This window comes from Ceratosolen solmsi, unplaced genomic scaffold (genome assembly GCF_000503995.2).
Source record: "Ceratosolen solmsi marchali unplaced genomic scaffold, CerSol_1.0 scaffold47, whole genome shotgun sequence".
In the NCBI taxonomy this organism is placed as follows: Eukaryota; Metazoa; Arthropoda; class Insecta; order Hymenoptera; family Agaonidae; genus Ceratosolen; species Ceratosolen solmsi.
The window spans coordinates 2,751,593-2,771,084 of NW_011948419.1; the positions used below are offsets into that span (position 1 = coordinate 2,751,593).

General features: G+C 25.8%; 1 protein-coding gene across 6 annotated transcripts in view; it reads left to right on the plus strand.

Annotated features, from left to right (window-relative positions):
• Positions 1-409: 409 nt before the first annotated feature.
• The window catches only part of Rdl (Resistant to dieldrin), a 236,832-nt gene continuing 217,749 nt past the window's right edge, over positions 410-19,492 (plus strand). For all 6 annotated transcript variants that reach the window (XM_011497464.1, XM_011497468.1, XM_011497465.1 and 3 more), the window contains exon 1: positions 410-582. In XM_011497464.1, coding sequence (XP_011495766.1) covers positions 485-582 — 98 coding nt within the window. In that variant the 5' untranslated portion in view covers positions 410-484. The remainder of the gene's footprint in view (positions 583-19,492) is intronic.

Genomic DNA, 19,492 nt, shown 5'->3' on the forward strand with positions numbered 1-19,492 from the left:
TCAATATTAAGGACAAACCAAGTTTTCGCGAGGTGCACGGTTTGTTGTTTAGCGCATTACGTATAAAGTATACACATATAGCGCGGAGGCATGTAAAGGTGTGATAATATAAGACAAAGGATTTATATGCCCAGACTCTTTATATCACAGATAAGTTATATAGTGAATAAGTTACTCGGAGATATAAGACAACAATCCGTATATAAATAGTGCGCGTGGGGAGGGTAAACAGACGAGTCGGCTGAGAGTCCGTTTTTTTTTGTTTTTTTTTTTTTATATTTGTTTTTCTGCACGATAAATCAAAAGGTAAGAATAAAGGAGTGCGTAATCGTTCGTGCAGGCGGTAGGTGAATATCGTAATACGAAGGTCATTGGGTTTTCGCCTCGACAGCGAGTCAAAAAAAAAAGGAGAATCAGAGTCCCACAGCTGCAGTGAACTCACTTCGAGTCCTGCAGCGGCTCCTAGCCTTTGTCAGCCGACGAGATGAGATCCTCGTGCGCGATGTCCTGGAGCTTCACCTTCCTCGCGGCCACCGCCGTCTTCATGCCAGCCACGAATCGCATGACCTTCGCACACGCGGCGTAAGTTTTACATGGATTAGCTTTATATCATTTATATTAATAAAACGTACAAACGAAATTGTCTCTAATTTATTATATGTCGCATGTTTCATTCACCGGTATTGTCAGAGTTGCCACTATACCGTTCAAAAAATATTTTCCTTGCTTCATAATTTTCAAACTGACGTTGTATCATGCGATCATTGCATTAATTAATTATAATGGCATTAAGAAAAATAAATCGAATCATATTATACTTTGATAGTACTACCGTTCAAGGTATTTAAAATAATTTCCATATTTTTCAAAGCTGTTATTTAAATGTTGGCAATAATAATATCTTTCGTCTTTTATGTAGTAGAGAAACGAAATATTAATACAACCTATTATATTATTTATTTAGCGTTTATTTATTTCGTCATAAAGAAATACAATTGTAATTATAAAAAAATGTATCTATCATATAGATTAATTAAAAGTAATAATGCTCTATCGAACTTATTTTGAAAATTTATATTTCGTAATGACTCTTGAGAATAAAAGACCTATATCACAAATTCCCTGTTGCTAATAGAATAAATAATAGTTATTTAATATATTAAACAAGAATGAGGTATAATTACATCGCTTTAAGAAAAATACAGACATTTCTATTGATTAACAATTATTATTTTTAATGAATAAATAAATGCTTCTCGTATGTTAAATTTATGTAAAATTGTAAAATCCAAATCTACTTTAGCAATAAGTATTAGTATAAATAAATTTTAAGATGACAAAGCCAATTGTCTATATATATGAATATGAATGAACTTTTGACTTGGCAAAAAATTCTTCATATATTTTGCTGTTTCGTATTTATTCCAACTTTCCAGTTATTCTCAATTTACGCCAAATCGACAAAATATATATTCTATAAAAGGTAAATAGCCAGAAATATTAATTTAATGACAATTGATTTATTAAAATTGATCGTCACAGTTAAGCAAATTGATCTTTAATATACTAGAATAATTTAATTTAGTTACTTATCGATTATAAAAATGCATCTCTATTTTACTGTCCTAAATAGTAAAATAGCCAGGTACAATATCAGCTTTAACACAGTAAATACATATTTTATTCGCATAGGCTTGAGGGTCTGTGTTAGTGAGATATGAGGATCATGTGAGTAGTCATTAAAAATACAAATCAACGACTTACATTGCGTGCGGTATAATACGAATAATATATCATCACCACAAATGCTAAGCTAACGTTAAATAGGTTACACGAATACTACTTTTCCTCTTGTTACTTTTACATTGAAGTTTGCCGTAAATATATATATAGAAAATTTGTTTAGCAATTACGAACAACACGTCTCATCAGGAAAAACGATGACTTCATAAGAATTATTCTACTTTATCTTACTAATGTACTTCGTGTAATATATGAATATTTATTTTTATTTATTCTATTATCTGCAATTTATAAACATTTATTAACAATATCCTTATTTTTCTTAACTTGATGGATTTTCCATCTAAAAGGGATAGAACAAAAAAAAAAATTAAAGACATAAATCTCTGCATAGAATACTCTTTTTTTCATAAAACTACAAAATCATTTTTCTCAATCAATTATAATAGTTATATAATTAAAAAGATTAACTATATGAAGGACAAATACGAAGTTTTTTTGTTCCTCGATAACCTTATTCTTTTTTATAATTATAGATTTAAAGATAATTTTGTTAATATATTTATATTAATTTTATAATACATCATGGAAAATCACTCAATGTGAAATTTATTTGAATTGTAAGATTTTGTAAAAATGCATTTAAGACTTGTTATTCAGGTACGAACTTATTTAAAAAATTTCGTGTGTCAAATACGTGTGTGTGTGTGTGTGTGTGTGTGTGTGTCTGTGTGTGTGTGTATGTGTGTGTTTAGATTTAAAAAAAAAATTTGTATGCCAATAAAAATTAATAACGCTTACACCACAGAGCCAATATATTTCGAACTAAATTAATTTTTAAAACACCTACAATATTATAATCTACATATAGATATATCAATTCAAATAATAAGTTAGAAAATATTTATCATCATTATATTTATCGTTATATAAATTTATATAAATATAAATGGACGTTCCCATATAATATTATATGAATTAAACTTCATTGACCATTAGGGTTCTGCAATGAAATATCGACATCGGTCCGGTGGACCCAAAAGATTTCCCTTTTTACTTTAGAAGAAATTCTAAGATTAGAAGCCAGTATTTTCGGAGAGTTAGTCGTGTTATTAATTTAGTCTTGTAGGAATTAATCTCACATGAATGATGAAGGGTGAAGAGGTGTGTAAAGTAGGTTAATCGAGCACAATATTAACGATCGAGCAAAGCCAATCTTGCTATTAGGCGTCCTGGAAAAAAGATTAAAAAATATTGGTATCCTCTTAAAAGCATAAAGTTTTCCAAAATTTTACGTTACTTAGATGTATTAGTTCCTCGTACTTATACTCCGATTTCGTTTTAACTTTCTCGAAAATGCAACAAGCTTCTTATATTTGAAATTCTTATTTTCCATAATTTAATGCACTATTACTCATATCTATAATTGGGATTCTAGCGCAAATTTATCTTTCTTGTAGTCTTTTAATACATTTTTAGAGAATATATTAAATTATTTTCAATATGAATAATTTTAATATGAATTTTCAATCTGTCTCAAGAAAATTAATCAATACTTAATATGTTCTTTAAGTCATTTTATCATTAATTACAAACTCAAGCTCCAATAAAAACATATACATTGAATGTTAATATTGAGTAATAATTGAAATTCAATATAATTACAACAACATACTTAAGGTTTAAGTAAGGAATAAGAAATTTTCACATTGTATTTATGTGTGCATTTTTAGCAAAGAAAATCTATTGTATATTATGCTAGTTTGTAAAAATGAAAGCAATCGTTTAAAATATTATGCTCGTTTTTTTTCTTTTCTAATGAATATTCTCAACGTAATGTTTAAATATTAAATACTTATAAGATTAAAGTTTTATCAAGGCTCTTATAAATGTTCTAGTTTATATATTTTATTGGCCATATATCTGAAAATATAAAAAAAAATTTTAAACATTATTTATATACGTTACATTATAATTTTACGACATGGAACGTAGAGAGCAAAAATGTATACTTATTTAATCATTATAAATGAATTGATGCCGAATTAATACGGTTCGCTAGTTTATAAAAATATTAAGGATTAGTACAAAAATAAAAACTTACATTGCAATATCCATAGGAAATCGTATCTCACTTTTATAACTTTGAAAGAATTTCTCCTTAACTTCCGTCTTCTTTCCAAAAGACGCTTTTCTTTTCAATATTCTTCCTTACATAGCTTAATAGCTTTACTCAGCGTTCGTTCGCTTCGAATGGAAAAGGCATTCGAATGAAATAAAGTATGTGCACTAGCTTGGCCTTTGGCGGACATCGACCTACTATTCTAGTCACAATACATAAACATGTATAAGCCTTTAAGTCATAGTGTGCTTTCCCTCTTAAAAACGCATTTTTCACTCTTCTATCCATTACTATTATCTTTCACTTTTTCGTGTCTTAACGCTACAGGAAAATTGATAAACAGCTTCTCTAATTTTAAAATTTTATTAAATTTTTTATGAAAAGAAACTAATTATGAATGCCTGACTACATACAGATCATTTCACTGAATTTGGAAGTTTGTATTATTCTATTGACAGAGTATACGATATTAAAATTGTTTTAGTGAAAATAGTACTTATATAATATTTCAAAATATAATATCACTTTAATATACATTTATATACGTAATAAAATTTCCATTTATAAAATACAATATAACTTTTAACATAGGTCTCTTTAACAATAATAGAATGGCAGATAATAAATATAAATTATTTATAAAAATAAATTGTAAATAAATATAAATAAATTAAATATTCATTATTAATTGATAGTAAGTAATAGTTTTTTAAAATTAACTCTATACTATGTTTAAATAAGAATAATTTAGTTACAATAACTTATGAAATTATTCACTTCCTATACTTTCATTGATAAAAACTAAGAATAATTTTGTTAAGTTTCAAAATTATGGAAAAGAATTTTTGCTGGATCATTATTTAAAAGTTTTTTCGTTAAATTGTAAATATAATATATATATATAGTTCTATTAAATTTATCAGATATTCAATCCATACGCATACTATATTCTCATATACATGTCTTAACAAACCTAATGTAAATTTTCATTATTTCGTAATATAAAAATACACACATATATGCAGGTTTAACAGTAATATAGATGTATAATACATACACATCAATAGAGATATAAATATAGATATATAAAAATTAAAAAAGAAAATCTTTTGACATAATAATATATAATAATATTCGATTTGTATAATATTATAATTATTTATATAAATTTCCTTGCTTTAGCTGATATTCAATTTGAACTGTGTAGTTAGATTTTATTAAATAATATACATATCGAAATTTAATCATAGCAGACTTATTTTTCTACTGAGAACTCTTTATTTGCTTAGAAAGCCAACTATTACAAGAACAAATATGATAAAACTTGTCATTTTAAAGTAAAAGAAAAAGATGTCAGAAAATATTCACGAATAAGTTATTTTTCTAATTAAACGTAAATAATGAATACAAAAGTCTTCATAATTCCGGATTAATTTTAACTGTACTGTAACACTCTATCAGCAAACAGTGCTTTCAAAACTCTTCTCGACAGGCCTTCAGACAGCATTCAAGCAAACTCGAAATTCCGTTAATTTTCCTTCAACGAAATTCCACTGCACTGCACTTCACTCATGTATTAATTTCGCCTGACTTTCCTCATTATCTCTCACGTCTTCACTCGTCCTTCTAAAACAGCCTACTTCTTTCCATTTTTACATCTCGAACATATCCCCTGCTACATTCTACTGCATTTTCTTTAAGGTTCTTGTCTTATTTGGCTCTTAAATATTTGATATTGTTATCTAAAATTTTTGCTGTTCAATGTATTGATTGTGACTCTTAGGATTTCTTAAATATACTATCAAAACATTTTTTAATCCACTGAATATGCATTAATAAAGAATGAATATAGTGATTAATAGCGCCACTATTCAACTATTAATGAAAAAGAACATATTTTTATTATATAAATCCGTTAAATTATCACTCGTATTTATGGAATCTACCGTAACAAAATTTAAATAAACGCTAAAAGCAGTCAATTTGTAAATTACAAAACTTAATTACTATTAACTGAATTGTCTAGCATTTAATATTTAATAAAAAAAACTGTTTATGTTTTGTTTTAATTAAAAATATTTCATTATGTGTAAAAGTAAGTAAGTGAAGTCTTGTATATTACAAAATGTATATACAAAAATATGTACGAGTATGCGTACGTGCGTGCGTGTATCAATATGTAATATTGAACAAAATTATACAAAATATATTCGAAAAAATTATGTTCTACTATCAGCTGAAAATGTTATATTATAAAATACTAAACAATCATCAAGACATTTTTATACGAAATGTGTTTTTAATATCTTCTTTGTAGGAAAAATTAAAATTGTAATATTAAAAATTGAATTAAAATTTCATGTAATTTTATATTCAATATTTTTTGTATTTTCTATTGTTTTATGTATACCATATATAACCACAAATGGAAATTAAAATAACGTCAATTAACTATAATAGTAACTTAATTGCTTAATATTAAAAATATATAATATGTCTGTATATGCACGATTGTGTACACTTACAACTAATAAATATTCATAGTTTTATATTAAATATTTTTTATATAACTTTAAGTGTGTGGGCAGTCATAAAATCTCGTTTTACTTTATTACATTTTGTGAAAATAAAATCTTCCAGATCACAATACGAGTCCGTTTATATCGAAATTCTTAAAATTATTTATTTCAAGACAGAAAAAGTAATACGCTAAATGTGCTTTTTGTATTGTAAACATAAACTTCTGATGTATTTTTCTTAAAAGTTCTTTTTATCTTCAGTATCATAACTTTAAAATGAAGTCATAGATAGATTTATAAAATGTTAAGAATGTAAAAAATGAGTATCATTCTATACGGATTTGACAAGTATAAAACTACATGTTTTTGTAGTCATATAAGTTGATATTTTGGGAATTCATATTTTAAATTTCGTTTTTAAGCTAATTTTTTTAATATCTTGTCTTTAGTTTTTAAACATTTTCAATATTTATATATTCAAAAAGTGTGATGTACATATTAAAAAAACTATTTATTAAAAATATTTATACCCAAATGTAATACTAAAACTATAAACTTCATACAAATCATGATATAAATTTTTTTTCCTTTAAAATATTTATATATTTCTGTTTTTGGCTTTTGTTAAAAAACTTTTCAATAAAAGTTCTTCTAAAAGAATCTCTCTTAGATAATTTTATCTCTCACCTGTTTTGTTATTATAAATTGTAATCGAAGGTAGCGTTAGTTTCAGTTATAATTGAAACTATCTTATAGTTATATTTTAAATATCATCATTATAATTCAAATACTAAAAAAAAATTACAACTTTATTACAAACATATTTCAGTATACTATATAATATTTTTCATTTGAATTGATGATAATAATAAGATATTACATACTTAAATATATCTGAATATCTAGTTTATTAAAATAGAACAGTTTTCTTTATCAACTTTATGTCACTATTTATGAGAATGGTAACAACTTCACTTAATCAAGTAGAAAATAATGTTAACTATAAATATTGTATACATATATATATATATATATATATATATACTTTTTATAAAAATTTATAAATACCTTATAGGATAATGCAAAACAGATGAATATTATACAAAAAATTCACGTTAAATTATTAAATATTTTTATTTGTAGCCATTGTTAATGTCGTCTAGAAAATGTAATTTATTTTTCGGCGATCCAAAACTAGTAAAGATTTTTTGTGAAATCAATTATGTATGTTGATTTAAATGATTCTATAAAAATAAAACTAAATGATGTAAAATGTATGTAATTTTCCAATGTTGTTATATTGATAATATTCAATAGTGCTTTAATAGTTCGAAATTATTACATCACTAAATTACCTTTTCTTGCGTATTCATATAATTTCTGGAATTATTTAACTAATACTATTTAATTGATTGTTAAAAATAACAGTTGAATATTTTATTAAATATTGCATTTAAATTTTGTTGTTAATAATACGAGACAACTCTGAACATTATATAGAAAACATTTACTAACAGAATCCTTATATAATTAGATAAACTAATATTATGAAATTAAATTAACACAAAAACTTCCGAGATGAAGTTAATTGAATATATAAAGATAAGTATTATATGATATTATATAGGTATTATATAAATAAGTAATAGTCAGTTCAGCGTCATTTTCGACAAGGCTTGATTTTATAATTTTTTGTTATTTTGCAACATAATCTAATAAAAAATTCTCATCTTATGTATTAATTTATGAATTATTAAATTATTATGATTAAATTATTAATAGGTAATACTGATCACTTAATTATATTTAAAATATATAAAATTTAGTATATACATTATTCAAATAAATACATAAATTACTTATGACGACATGATAAATCACGAAGTACATTAAAGCAAGGTATTTTTATTTTCTTATCTGAAAATTCGGATAATAATCTTACTGATTATGTGCCGATCGAATATGTCGCATCTCCTCACATCGACCAATAGTAGAATGACTTTAAATGACAGATAGAGGGAGTGAGAGAGAGAGAGAGAGAGAGAGAGAGAGAGAGGCATAGCCACGCGATGTTTGTCTATGTAAGTATCCATAGAGTTGCGAACAAGAAACGGCATACAAAGGCGCGCAGGTGTGTCGACGTGGAAGAGAGGATCGCGGGTGCTAACTTCACTGCACAAGTGTAGAACGGTATGTAACTCCGTCACGGATGCGTGCAATTATGTACCTTGCCATTACAGTAGCTAGAGTTGACTGTTCTGTGGTCTCAGGTCAAAGATTTGAAAGAGAAAGAGAGAGAGAGAGAGAGAGAGAGTGATGATGGTAGAGAGGGAATATGAGAGAGAACTCAGAAGTGAGGGAAAGGAATTTAGTCTACAAGGCTAAGTATTATTGGGAAGCCTTCTGTGCATTTATGTAATTTCAAAAATAAGATGAAATTATGGATCGTTTAAACAATTCGAATGAATCTGACGTTTCGCTTAATCTGAAAAGTGCTATTGTAAAGGATTGCATCTGTACAATTAATGGCAAGACTTTCTATTTAACACTTTTCAATCGCAGTTTTAAATCAACGGATAGTATCGCGCTATAAATTAGGATTAATAACGGTGAATTAGATTGTTATATACTTCATTTAAAAATAAGTATCTTACTAAATTTCTATTGCAATCAGTATATTAATAATATAATTAGTCACTAGGAATAGTAAGGTATGTAATTGCCATTATTCCAAAACTAGAATAATAATGTAATGTGTAACAGTACATTCAACTTCAAAATTCAATGAAAAGAAATTGATATACTTAATACAAATGTTTATTAATATAACGAAATCAAAATAATATAATATTTAAATGCATTGAATGAATTTTATACAAGTTTATAAAACTCGACGAAATTCATCATCGCATACCATAAAAATTTAATTTTTAATCATTAAAGTGTGTGTGTGTGGGGGGGGGGGTGTAATTTAATAATTTTATATTACATTTGAGAACGAAATAAATGACGTATTTTATTAAAATTCTACATATACTATACTAATTTAAAAGAAAAAAAAAACATTTACCCTAAAATTGTTCCAATTTTTTTAAAAATGTACATTCCTACTTAATATGATTTCATATTTTTAACCTCATTTGCATATATATTTATATTACAAACCACATAGTAAGTTAAGGGATTTCTTTTTTCTTTAAAACAAAACAAAAACTATGCTTTAATATAATTTATAATAAAACATTGAGTTTCTAAAATTAATAAAAACTGGGAGAAAAAGTTGATAAATTAGTTTTCGAATTAACTGAATTATTCCAATTTCATCAATTTTTTATTCACGATCTTCTACAAATTTTATAATATCAACATGATATTGAACGAAGATTTCATTTATAATGATTGAAATAAATTTACTATTCATCATAATTCTAAAATAGAAGTAAATTTTAAATTTTAAATACGGTACACGAATAAATAACAATCGTTAAAATAAAATATTCTATCATTTAAATAAGGCTGAATATAAAGAATAAACTACGCTTTTTATTATTACATTCATCGATTGATAATATATTAATTTTCTTATAAATTTTATAAATAATTATAAAATAATGGACAAGAATATAATAGAAAATTTCAAAACATTATTTGAGAATAAATAAATAAATAAATATCTACATATATATATATATATATAATATTATTTTTTACTATAATCATTATTTCTCTCTGTCTCTATAATGACGGTCCATTCAATTTTCTAAAGTTGATTAAACTTATATCGGTCTTGGTTATTAATATAAATTTTATTAAAGTACTTTAAACGAATATTTCAAAAATATGTATTTGTCAATGACATCAAATGTTGTTAACAACATATAAGTACGGTAATATGTATTTAATATATTAATATATAATCAGATTATATAAAATATTTAATTAAATAAATATTTATTGCAAAGTACACTTACGACAAAGAAAACTAATATATAATCATATTTGTATACACTTTTTATCAATAGGTTAAAATTTCAAACTTTTGTACATTATTATTATTAATTAAATTATAATAAAACATTTTCGTTAATAGCCTATGAAATTCTTATATATTCTATTCAGAAGTAAATGAAAATAAAGTTAGATGAATATAATATAGCAAACCTTCAAAATTTTACATTATAGATAAAATAATAAAAAAAATTTTAAAGTAGCAACTACATTGCATTTTAAAAAATTGATATTACTAATGTGTTCAAATACTTAGTTAATATTGAAATTAATAATATCCCGAATATTAACTTATTGCATTAATAATAATGACTTTTATGCAAAATATGTTTCAACATTTTTTCAGAGGTAATAAAATTATAAAATATTAATGGAAATCCTAAATACGTCGTATACTCTTGCATATTAAAGTATTTAATGTTGCTTTGGCCGCAGTAAACTTTTGGATGTTTTCAGTAAACTTTAAAATTAACGAATATTACGAAAAAATTAATTAATTAAAAATACAGACATACGAAAAAATAGAGATCTACATTTCTTTCTACGTGAAATTAAAATGTTCATTATGATATTTGATAAGCAAAAAAGCCTATTAAAGTATTGTCGTTATAAGTGATTATCATGAATCAAACCGATAGCTCGAAGAGGCCAAGCAACAACTTTATCACTTAAAAAATGTCCTTTAAATTTTTATTGACTCATTGAAAATATATCTTTGTAGATAAAAAACTAACAGTAGGGGGTGCTTTCATCACTAGAGAGATTATCAATATTAATTCTCCTCACCTACTCGAACAGCTCTGCAAGCTTTCCATTTCCTCCTCTTCTTTCTCAATCTTATTACTCAATCACTCTTTTTCTCTCACTCTTCCTTACCTCTCATTCACTCGTTAAAGATACAACCCTCTATGCTATCTTCTTACTCGTAGTGACGCTGACAACCCTTGTCCCTTCTTGTGTAGCATAAGTATCAACCGCACAATAGTGAAAATGACGATAAAACGGAGGAAGTTTCCTCGTGTATAATGTGGCATCACCACGATCGTAGAGCTCTCGAAGTAGGAGTGCACTTGTGACGTGGCAGAGCTCCAAATCCAACCTCTCTATGATTATCCCACCTTCTCGTGCTCCCTTTCTCACCCTTTACCACCCCACTCATTCGCTCTCTCAATCCCCCCCCCTCTCTCTTACTCTCTCTCTCTCTCTCACTCTCACTCTCTCTCTCTCTCTCTCTCTCTCTGTGTGTGTGTGTGTGTGTGTGTGTGTGTGTGTGTGTGTACGTGCGTACATGCTTATATATATATACATCCTACTTCTATCTTTTCCTCTTCTTATACTCAAGCCTTCTTCCAACATCCCCGCTAATTACTACTAATTATACTACGCATAATTTTTAAATATCCCATCATTATCTAAGCAGTGTATTTAAGTACTTTGGGAAGATTTCATAATCTTTCAAATGATGTATAAAAAGTATATTTTTAGGCATTCATACTTGAAAAATTTATATCATTTATTATTGACAAATATTTAAGAAACTTTTTCGATTGATTATTTTAGACAATAATAAATTTCATAAAATATTTCCTTGATAGTTTTTACTGCAAAATAGCGAAACTTCTTGTTTTATCCAATATTTTTATATCAATCTCACAACAAACGTATATGCATATGATATAATATATATATATATATATATATATATTACTATCATAAGGATTTATATCATTATATAATATAAATAAGCTCTCATTATGTTATAAGATTATCTATATACTAAATATTAAAAATAATTACTTATTGAAAGTGAAGATGATGCATTAATGGAAAAAAAATGTAATAAGAATCTTTCGATAGAAAGAATTCAAATTAAATAATTAACTATTTAACATAATTAAACGTACAATTTTCTTTAGTTTAATATTTAATACTAACGATATTTTTTATAAATTTACTTATTAATAATTAATACATACGATAATATTTATAAAATATTTATGTACATTCAATATTTTAAGTTTTTTGAAAAAAAAAAAATATTATATTTACTTTTTTTTGTTATATTATAATAAAAATATTGAAAAAGTAAATGTTTTATCAATGTTATTTACGATTCATAGCCTTCGGTTTCTAATATTCCCTTGTATTTTCCAATTATCCACTGTCATTAAATTGATCAATTAATGCAAGGATTTACTAATTTCATTTCTTGTCTTACTTTCCAAATGAATACTGAATTCTATTATATTATTTCATTAAACTTCTAGTTTCTTAAACATCCTCCGTTAGAGTTTCTTTCTTTTGTAAAGTTTGAATTTCACCGAATTTATATCATACTTAAACTTTATAAAATATTTTATTATTTGCAATAATTATTATATTAATGTTATTCTATTTTTTTAATTTTCATAATGGAACTAAATTTTTTTTTACTACAACTACGTCATTTCATAAATAGCAAATGTCAACAATACGTCACATACGCTATCTTCTCTTATCTTTTGAACTAAAAATGTTCCATTTTTAGTTTTTTCATATACAGCTTGTTCTCATATATTGTACAAAAAGTGGAGATAATTAAATTATTAGAACAGCTCCACAGAACTCTCGAAATACAAAAGAAAATGAAAGACTCAAAACCTAAATTATCAAGAACACTGAGAGTTTACTTAAAAATCTTAGATATAAATTTTAAATGTTAACACTATTGAATTAATTTGAAAAATCATCGAAGCCATTATTTTATTGGAATATATTAATAAATATATTGCTTCTGCTATGAATGGCATTTAGCATCGAAACTTCATCGAATAAATTTTAAGCATATACTGTTTTAATTTAAAATTTAAAATAATCAAGAATAAGTTAATATATTGAAATATCTTCGACTCGTTTGCCGTATAATTTTTATCAAGAACAAATACTTATAATTTCCAAAGAAATTTAATTATAATTTTTTAATCTGTATACATGTTTAAAGCAATTTCTCACTCTCTCTCTCTCTCTCTCTCTCTCTCTCTCTCTCTCTCTATATATATATATATATATATATTTCTTTTCCTTTATCGTTTCCTCTATTCTTCCTTTTATACTTTTTATAGTTTATTTCTTTTTTCTATACCTTATATATCTCTTTTCTATACATTTTTCTATACTCTTTGTCGGTTTAATACTAAAAATATATTTATAATTAATTACATAAAGGTGAAGCGGATTTTTCAACTTTATTTTTCAAAATTTATCGATTCACGTTACTTACGTAGCTACTTAACAAAAAACAATATTGACCACTTTATGTATATGTATTAGAAATCACTAAAACATTGATAATGACATTTTTATATACGACGTTTCCTGAAGGAAAGTCTCTTCATGGATATATTAATATAAAGATATAATACGTTTGAAACAGGAATTTAGTGATTTAGTTTAATAAATCAGTTATTTTATTTTGTATTGCTAACTTTAGAGTTTTTATAATATTTATTGAATAAAAAAAATGAGAAAAATAAAAATTTATGTGTTTAGTTTTCCAATACATGGATTATTACCTCATCTACGCGTACACACAACAATTGATTACAAAAATACATTTATCATTGATTTGTTCGCTCCTTCTAATTATACAATTTATGCTTTACAAATTTATAAAAATTATTATAATCATAATGACTCCAAAAAAATCCTTCTTTCAATACATAAGAATGTTGAATTTTTTAAAATAGATTATAATTTTATGTGTCTTAACTGTATATTTATTAAATTAAGATATAAATATCTCTCAAATTATTTTATATTTTAGTCGATATTTTTTACAGAGCAATACATACAAGATGTTATTGAGTTGAAATTAATAATAAATCTTTCGTTACTACACAATATGTAGTTTCTTAATACACGTTTCTTTTAAGTTTTTAAAACGTATTTCAGTAAAGCCCATAGAAGAAAAAAAATATCATAAAAGTGTAGCTGGCGACTAGAAGAAAAAAGATAAAGAAAATTAGAAAGCAATAGTTCACAATAGTGCCTCAATAGTTCTTAAAAGGAAAGAAAATTAACTTATAATAGAAAGATAAAATAAATCTTTATTAATTATTAATTCAATAAACAATTTAATTTTCATTCTCATACTATTTTCGCAGAACTACTTATTGTTTACACATAGGTAGAGTGAAGTTATCATTTTTTCAAGTCTCCGAAGCTGCACACGCAACCATTGATTGTAGAATCAGAAAATTTTCAATTTTATTACCGTTTTTATTGGCAACTAATTGATTCATAACCAAGAATAAAGTACGAGGGTCAGAATATTTATCAAAAGCCATGATTAAGGGAGAAACTTTAAATTGAAGTACAAAAAGGAATGCTTAGATAGGGAGATTCAAAGAACGAAAACGCTTCTGCCCACACGCAGCATCTGTCATGTACAAAAGCAATCGAATAGAACGTTGTTTACTTCGCGGTAGTATCGCGGTTGTTTGCACATGAGATACGACAAACCACTCGGTGACGAAGTAAATTTCGATCGGCGCAGTGACCTGCCTACGCGCGCGCAACTCCACGCAATCTCTACTACTACTACTACTACTACTACCAATCTCTCTCTCTCTCTCTCTCTCTCTCTCTCTCTCTCTCTCTCACTCTCTCTCTCTCTCCTTGGATTTACATATACCTATTTCTTATTGCTGCGTTTTTACCTCTGAATACATGGTAGTTTGCATGGTAGTGCATATGAAATTCATTTATTCCGTCTGATGTTGAAAATTGTTGAAGGGAAGATAAACAGAGATCAGGAATGAAAGGGTGGAGGAAAACAGTATTGCCAATCGAAGGTAACTTATATATTCTCTTCTTCTAAGCATTCATTGTTTCCTTTTATTTATACACCTTTATGTATTAAACTCAAAGGAATAAATTATAATATTTATATTAAATTTATTTATATAATTTTCAATGTTTAGTTTATTTTACATAGTTATCTATTTTACATAGTTTGCTTATAAAATTTTATTTCAACGAGTATCAAAATTATGTATTGAAAATTAATAATCAATCCTTTTTACTTTGTTAATAATAATTCAGTATATATAATAAACAATTTTTAACATTATATATCGTTCTTAAAATAAAAATAATCTCGTTATGTTTCTTTTTATATTATCTCTTTTATTAGGCTGAGAATAAAATCTTTATTGACTTTCTATTTTAGAACTTTCTTTACATTGAAATATATCAATGTCAAGTATATTTAAAATTACATAAAATATTTAACATATATATAACTATTTCAAAATCAATGAGACTAAAAAATATTGATTTTGTTTTACATAGCTTAGATTGACATCACACTAATTTTCTTCGACTAAATTACGACAAAATATATGTGCTCAATATTTGCTGCTTAATGTCTAAAATTGTAAAAAATCTATTGCTTCATTGAATTTGTTCAATACCTGTACTTATAATTTATCGAGCTCACATTATTTTTATCATATTTTTATCATATTAATTTTTTTCACTTTCTATTTACAATTTTTACTTGTTTCATATTTCTATATTATTTTCTTCTGTTCGATAATTGTACACTCGATACATATTTTTTTACTACAATATGTAATCAAACGTACTATAATCTTTATTCTTCTTTTTCTTTCTTAATTGATTTGAATTAATCAATATTTTTAAATGTGTATTGGCTATCTTAATGAACTTGTATCAAACTTTTATTGCATTGAATAATAATTATTATTATAAATATATTTTGTTTTTTACTTTAAAATATCAAATTTAAACAAAATTTTCTGTACATACAGTTTTCTATATCTTAATATATTACCATTTAAATATTTCATTGTTAAAAAAATTTAATTTATTTCAAAAGAAAAAAATATTATTTTGTAAATATAGGTAATTTATATTTTGAACAACAAAGAATCATTAATTATGATAACATTTTATAAAACATTCTACATTATCCGAATGTATTAGAAAAATTATACAACAGTGAAGAACAATGTTTTTTTGAACTTGAAATTGCATTTCATTAACAATATCGACTGAATATTAATTGTCATATAAATTAATATATTTCAACCGACTATAGTAACTATTACATTTATCCATATTATTAGTTTAAACTAAAAATGTTTATAAACTCTTGCACATTAATATTTCCATTGTAAATGTTTGGGTTTATTATTACATATACTTTTCATTCTTGTCAATTTTTGACTCAACCAACAATCATTTATCTTCATTTATTATATTATGATAGCATATTAGTATGTGTGTACTTTTCAGTACAAACATTTTTATTAAATATCATAATTTTAAATACTCATCTAAATATCATAAAAATTATCTTAATAATCATAATTTTAAATAGAAAATAATAAGAATAAAGAATAGGAAAGAATAAGAAAATAATAATAATAGAAAAAAATAATAATAAGAATAATAGAAAATTGTTTAATTTATATAATTGTGAAATTTATATTTAATATATATTTAATATTTTCTTACTAATAATAACTAAAATTTAAAATCAAAGTAACTTATGCGTAACAATACGAATAATATTTTTATGAGAAATTATGATTTAATGACATTTAACTAATTTTTTTTACAATATAAACTATTCCATGTATATATATATATATATATATATATATATATCAATCTAAACATTTAATTGCAATCAAAAGCATTAAAGTACCAAAACATAATTTAATTAAATTTATTTTATCTCTTAAAACTAAAAGTTAAACAAATAAATATATGTAATACACATATACACAATCAAGTAAAATAAATAAACGATAATATCATTTTAACAAAATAATTAATCAATGAAAAGTATCATTAACATCGATATATATATATATTTAGAAGAATTATATTATAATAATATAGAGCATAGATAACAAGTTGAAAGATTATATTAATTCATCTCAAAATTTAAATATATTTAAATACTGTTATATAAATACTTATATAACAGTACATATTTATAATAATGAGTATATGTATATTTTTATAGAAGTAGGGACAAATGTATTCGTCAAAAGTATCTCGAATAGTATTTTTATTTTAAAATAGTACATTAAAATCGTATTAAAGCTAGAAAAAATAAAGACGTGACCGTCGAATCTATTTGTTGTAACTAGGTTCGTTCAAATTAAAAATGAATAAATTTCCATTTATAAAGAAATTAGTATTATTCTAAAATGGCCATGACATTGAAAATATAAATTTATAAAGAATATTAAAATAAAGAAATCTATTAAATATTAATTTAGTAATACCAAATTTTAAGAGAAAAAATGTTAATGATCTCTCTTAATATATGATTATTTATAAATCTTTCTAAATACGTTTCGAGTAAATGCATTCTATATTGTATTCCCCATTGACAATCGTAATTCACAGGCCTAAATGATGGATGGAATAAAAGTCTCTAATGAAATGAACAAATCGATCAAGTAGATGCCCATTTCGCCCATAATGACCGAAACTTTAACATACATTGCATAAGATTGTATTAATAAAATATCGATACTCGAAATAAGATAGAGACAAGACATTTAACAGTCCAGATCTAATTCGAATAAAGAAGTATCTTAAATTAATTAACTCGTTAGCACATAAACATAATAGATCTCTCTCTCACTCTCTCTCTCTCTCTCTCTCTCTCTCTCTCTCTCTCTCTCTCTCTAACTCTCATTTTCATTGACTATCCCTTTACTTCTCACTGGTGCTGGCTGCCACAGCTACGTAAATCGAATAGTCTTCGGTAACAGTAATATCCGTGAGGCGTCCGCGGTCGACCGAGTGTTCGCCCGCGGCTTCGTTACGTTTCACCTCTGACCGCGCACACATACCTCCGCCAATCAATGCCAGTTCAATTTACTCATTTACCTCCGCCACCGTTTATCATCTCCCTCCGTCCCACACCCACGCGGTACAGCATCGACAGCTGCCACTGTCCATCGCGTTTGTGGGCTGATCGGTCCAACTGATGCCACTTGATTAGAGGACGTCCGGTGGAGTCAAGGTACGAACGACAATTGGAGATCAAAAGGATGCGTGAGATCGACAAACGTTCTAGTGATTCTGGAAAACCATTCAACAGTAGCAATAATATGGAGGACAAGAGCAGCCTAGCATCCTGTATTTTGTCCAACAAGCGATTTATCTTATTCCAAGGCTGTATAATATCACGACTTGGTTCGAATATCGATACTTTATCCTTTAAATAAAGCTTTGAATCTCGTGATATTTTAAGCAAATCTCTCAACTATTTGATAATTCATGAGATATTTTATCAAATTATTAGTTCCTTCTTAAATGCGGGCTTTCTCGAATACGGAAAAGATTTTAACGACGTAACTTCTAAAGTATCACCGTTTACGACGAATATCCCAGATTTTATATCATTACAGTTATTCGAAGAGTTTAAAGGCTTCGCTTGATAATATTTGCTTTATGGCAAAGACTATAGAAGTGTTTTAAGGTAAAGCTATGTTAATTTTACATATGAGACAGCTATAAAGCAGCTCATTCTTGTTTGTTTAATCACTTGAAAATGAAAGATTGAAATTATTATCATAAACTAACTTCCAATAACAATTACAATTATCAGATTCATATTTCGTATGCTATACGTATACTTTTCTCGTGTATGCAGCTTAAACTTACTTCAAACTAATCCTCTAAAATTGTTTAAGACCTATTGGAATATATATATATATATATATATATATATTAAACTCTAATAATAAAGAAATATATTTCAAAACGATTGTACAATTCGCTAATATTCATTATAATAACTGACATTCCGCAAAAGCTCAAACATCTAAAGAACACGGTGCTTCTAAAATCCATCGATTACAATAAATTTTATAACTCGAGGCACATGGAAAATAAATATCACTGCTCGCCTGACTTAAAAACCTCAAGCGTAAACTCCCCAATGACAATCTACATTAGGCCAAGTAAAAAGCTTTGAAATGTGCGCACCATGACCTCGCTCTTCCTTATATTCTTCTCCCCCCCCCCCCCCCCCCCCCCCCCCCCCCCCTCCTAATCCCAAAAAAAC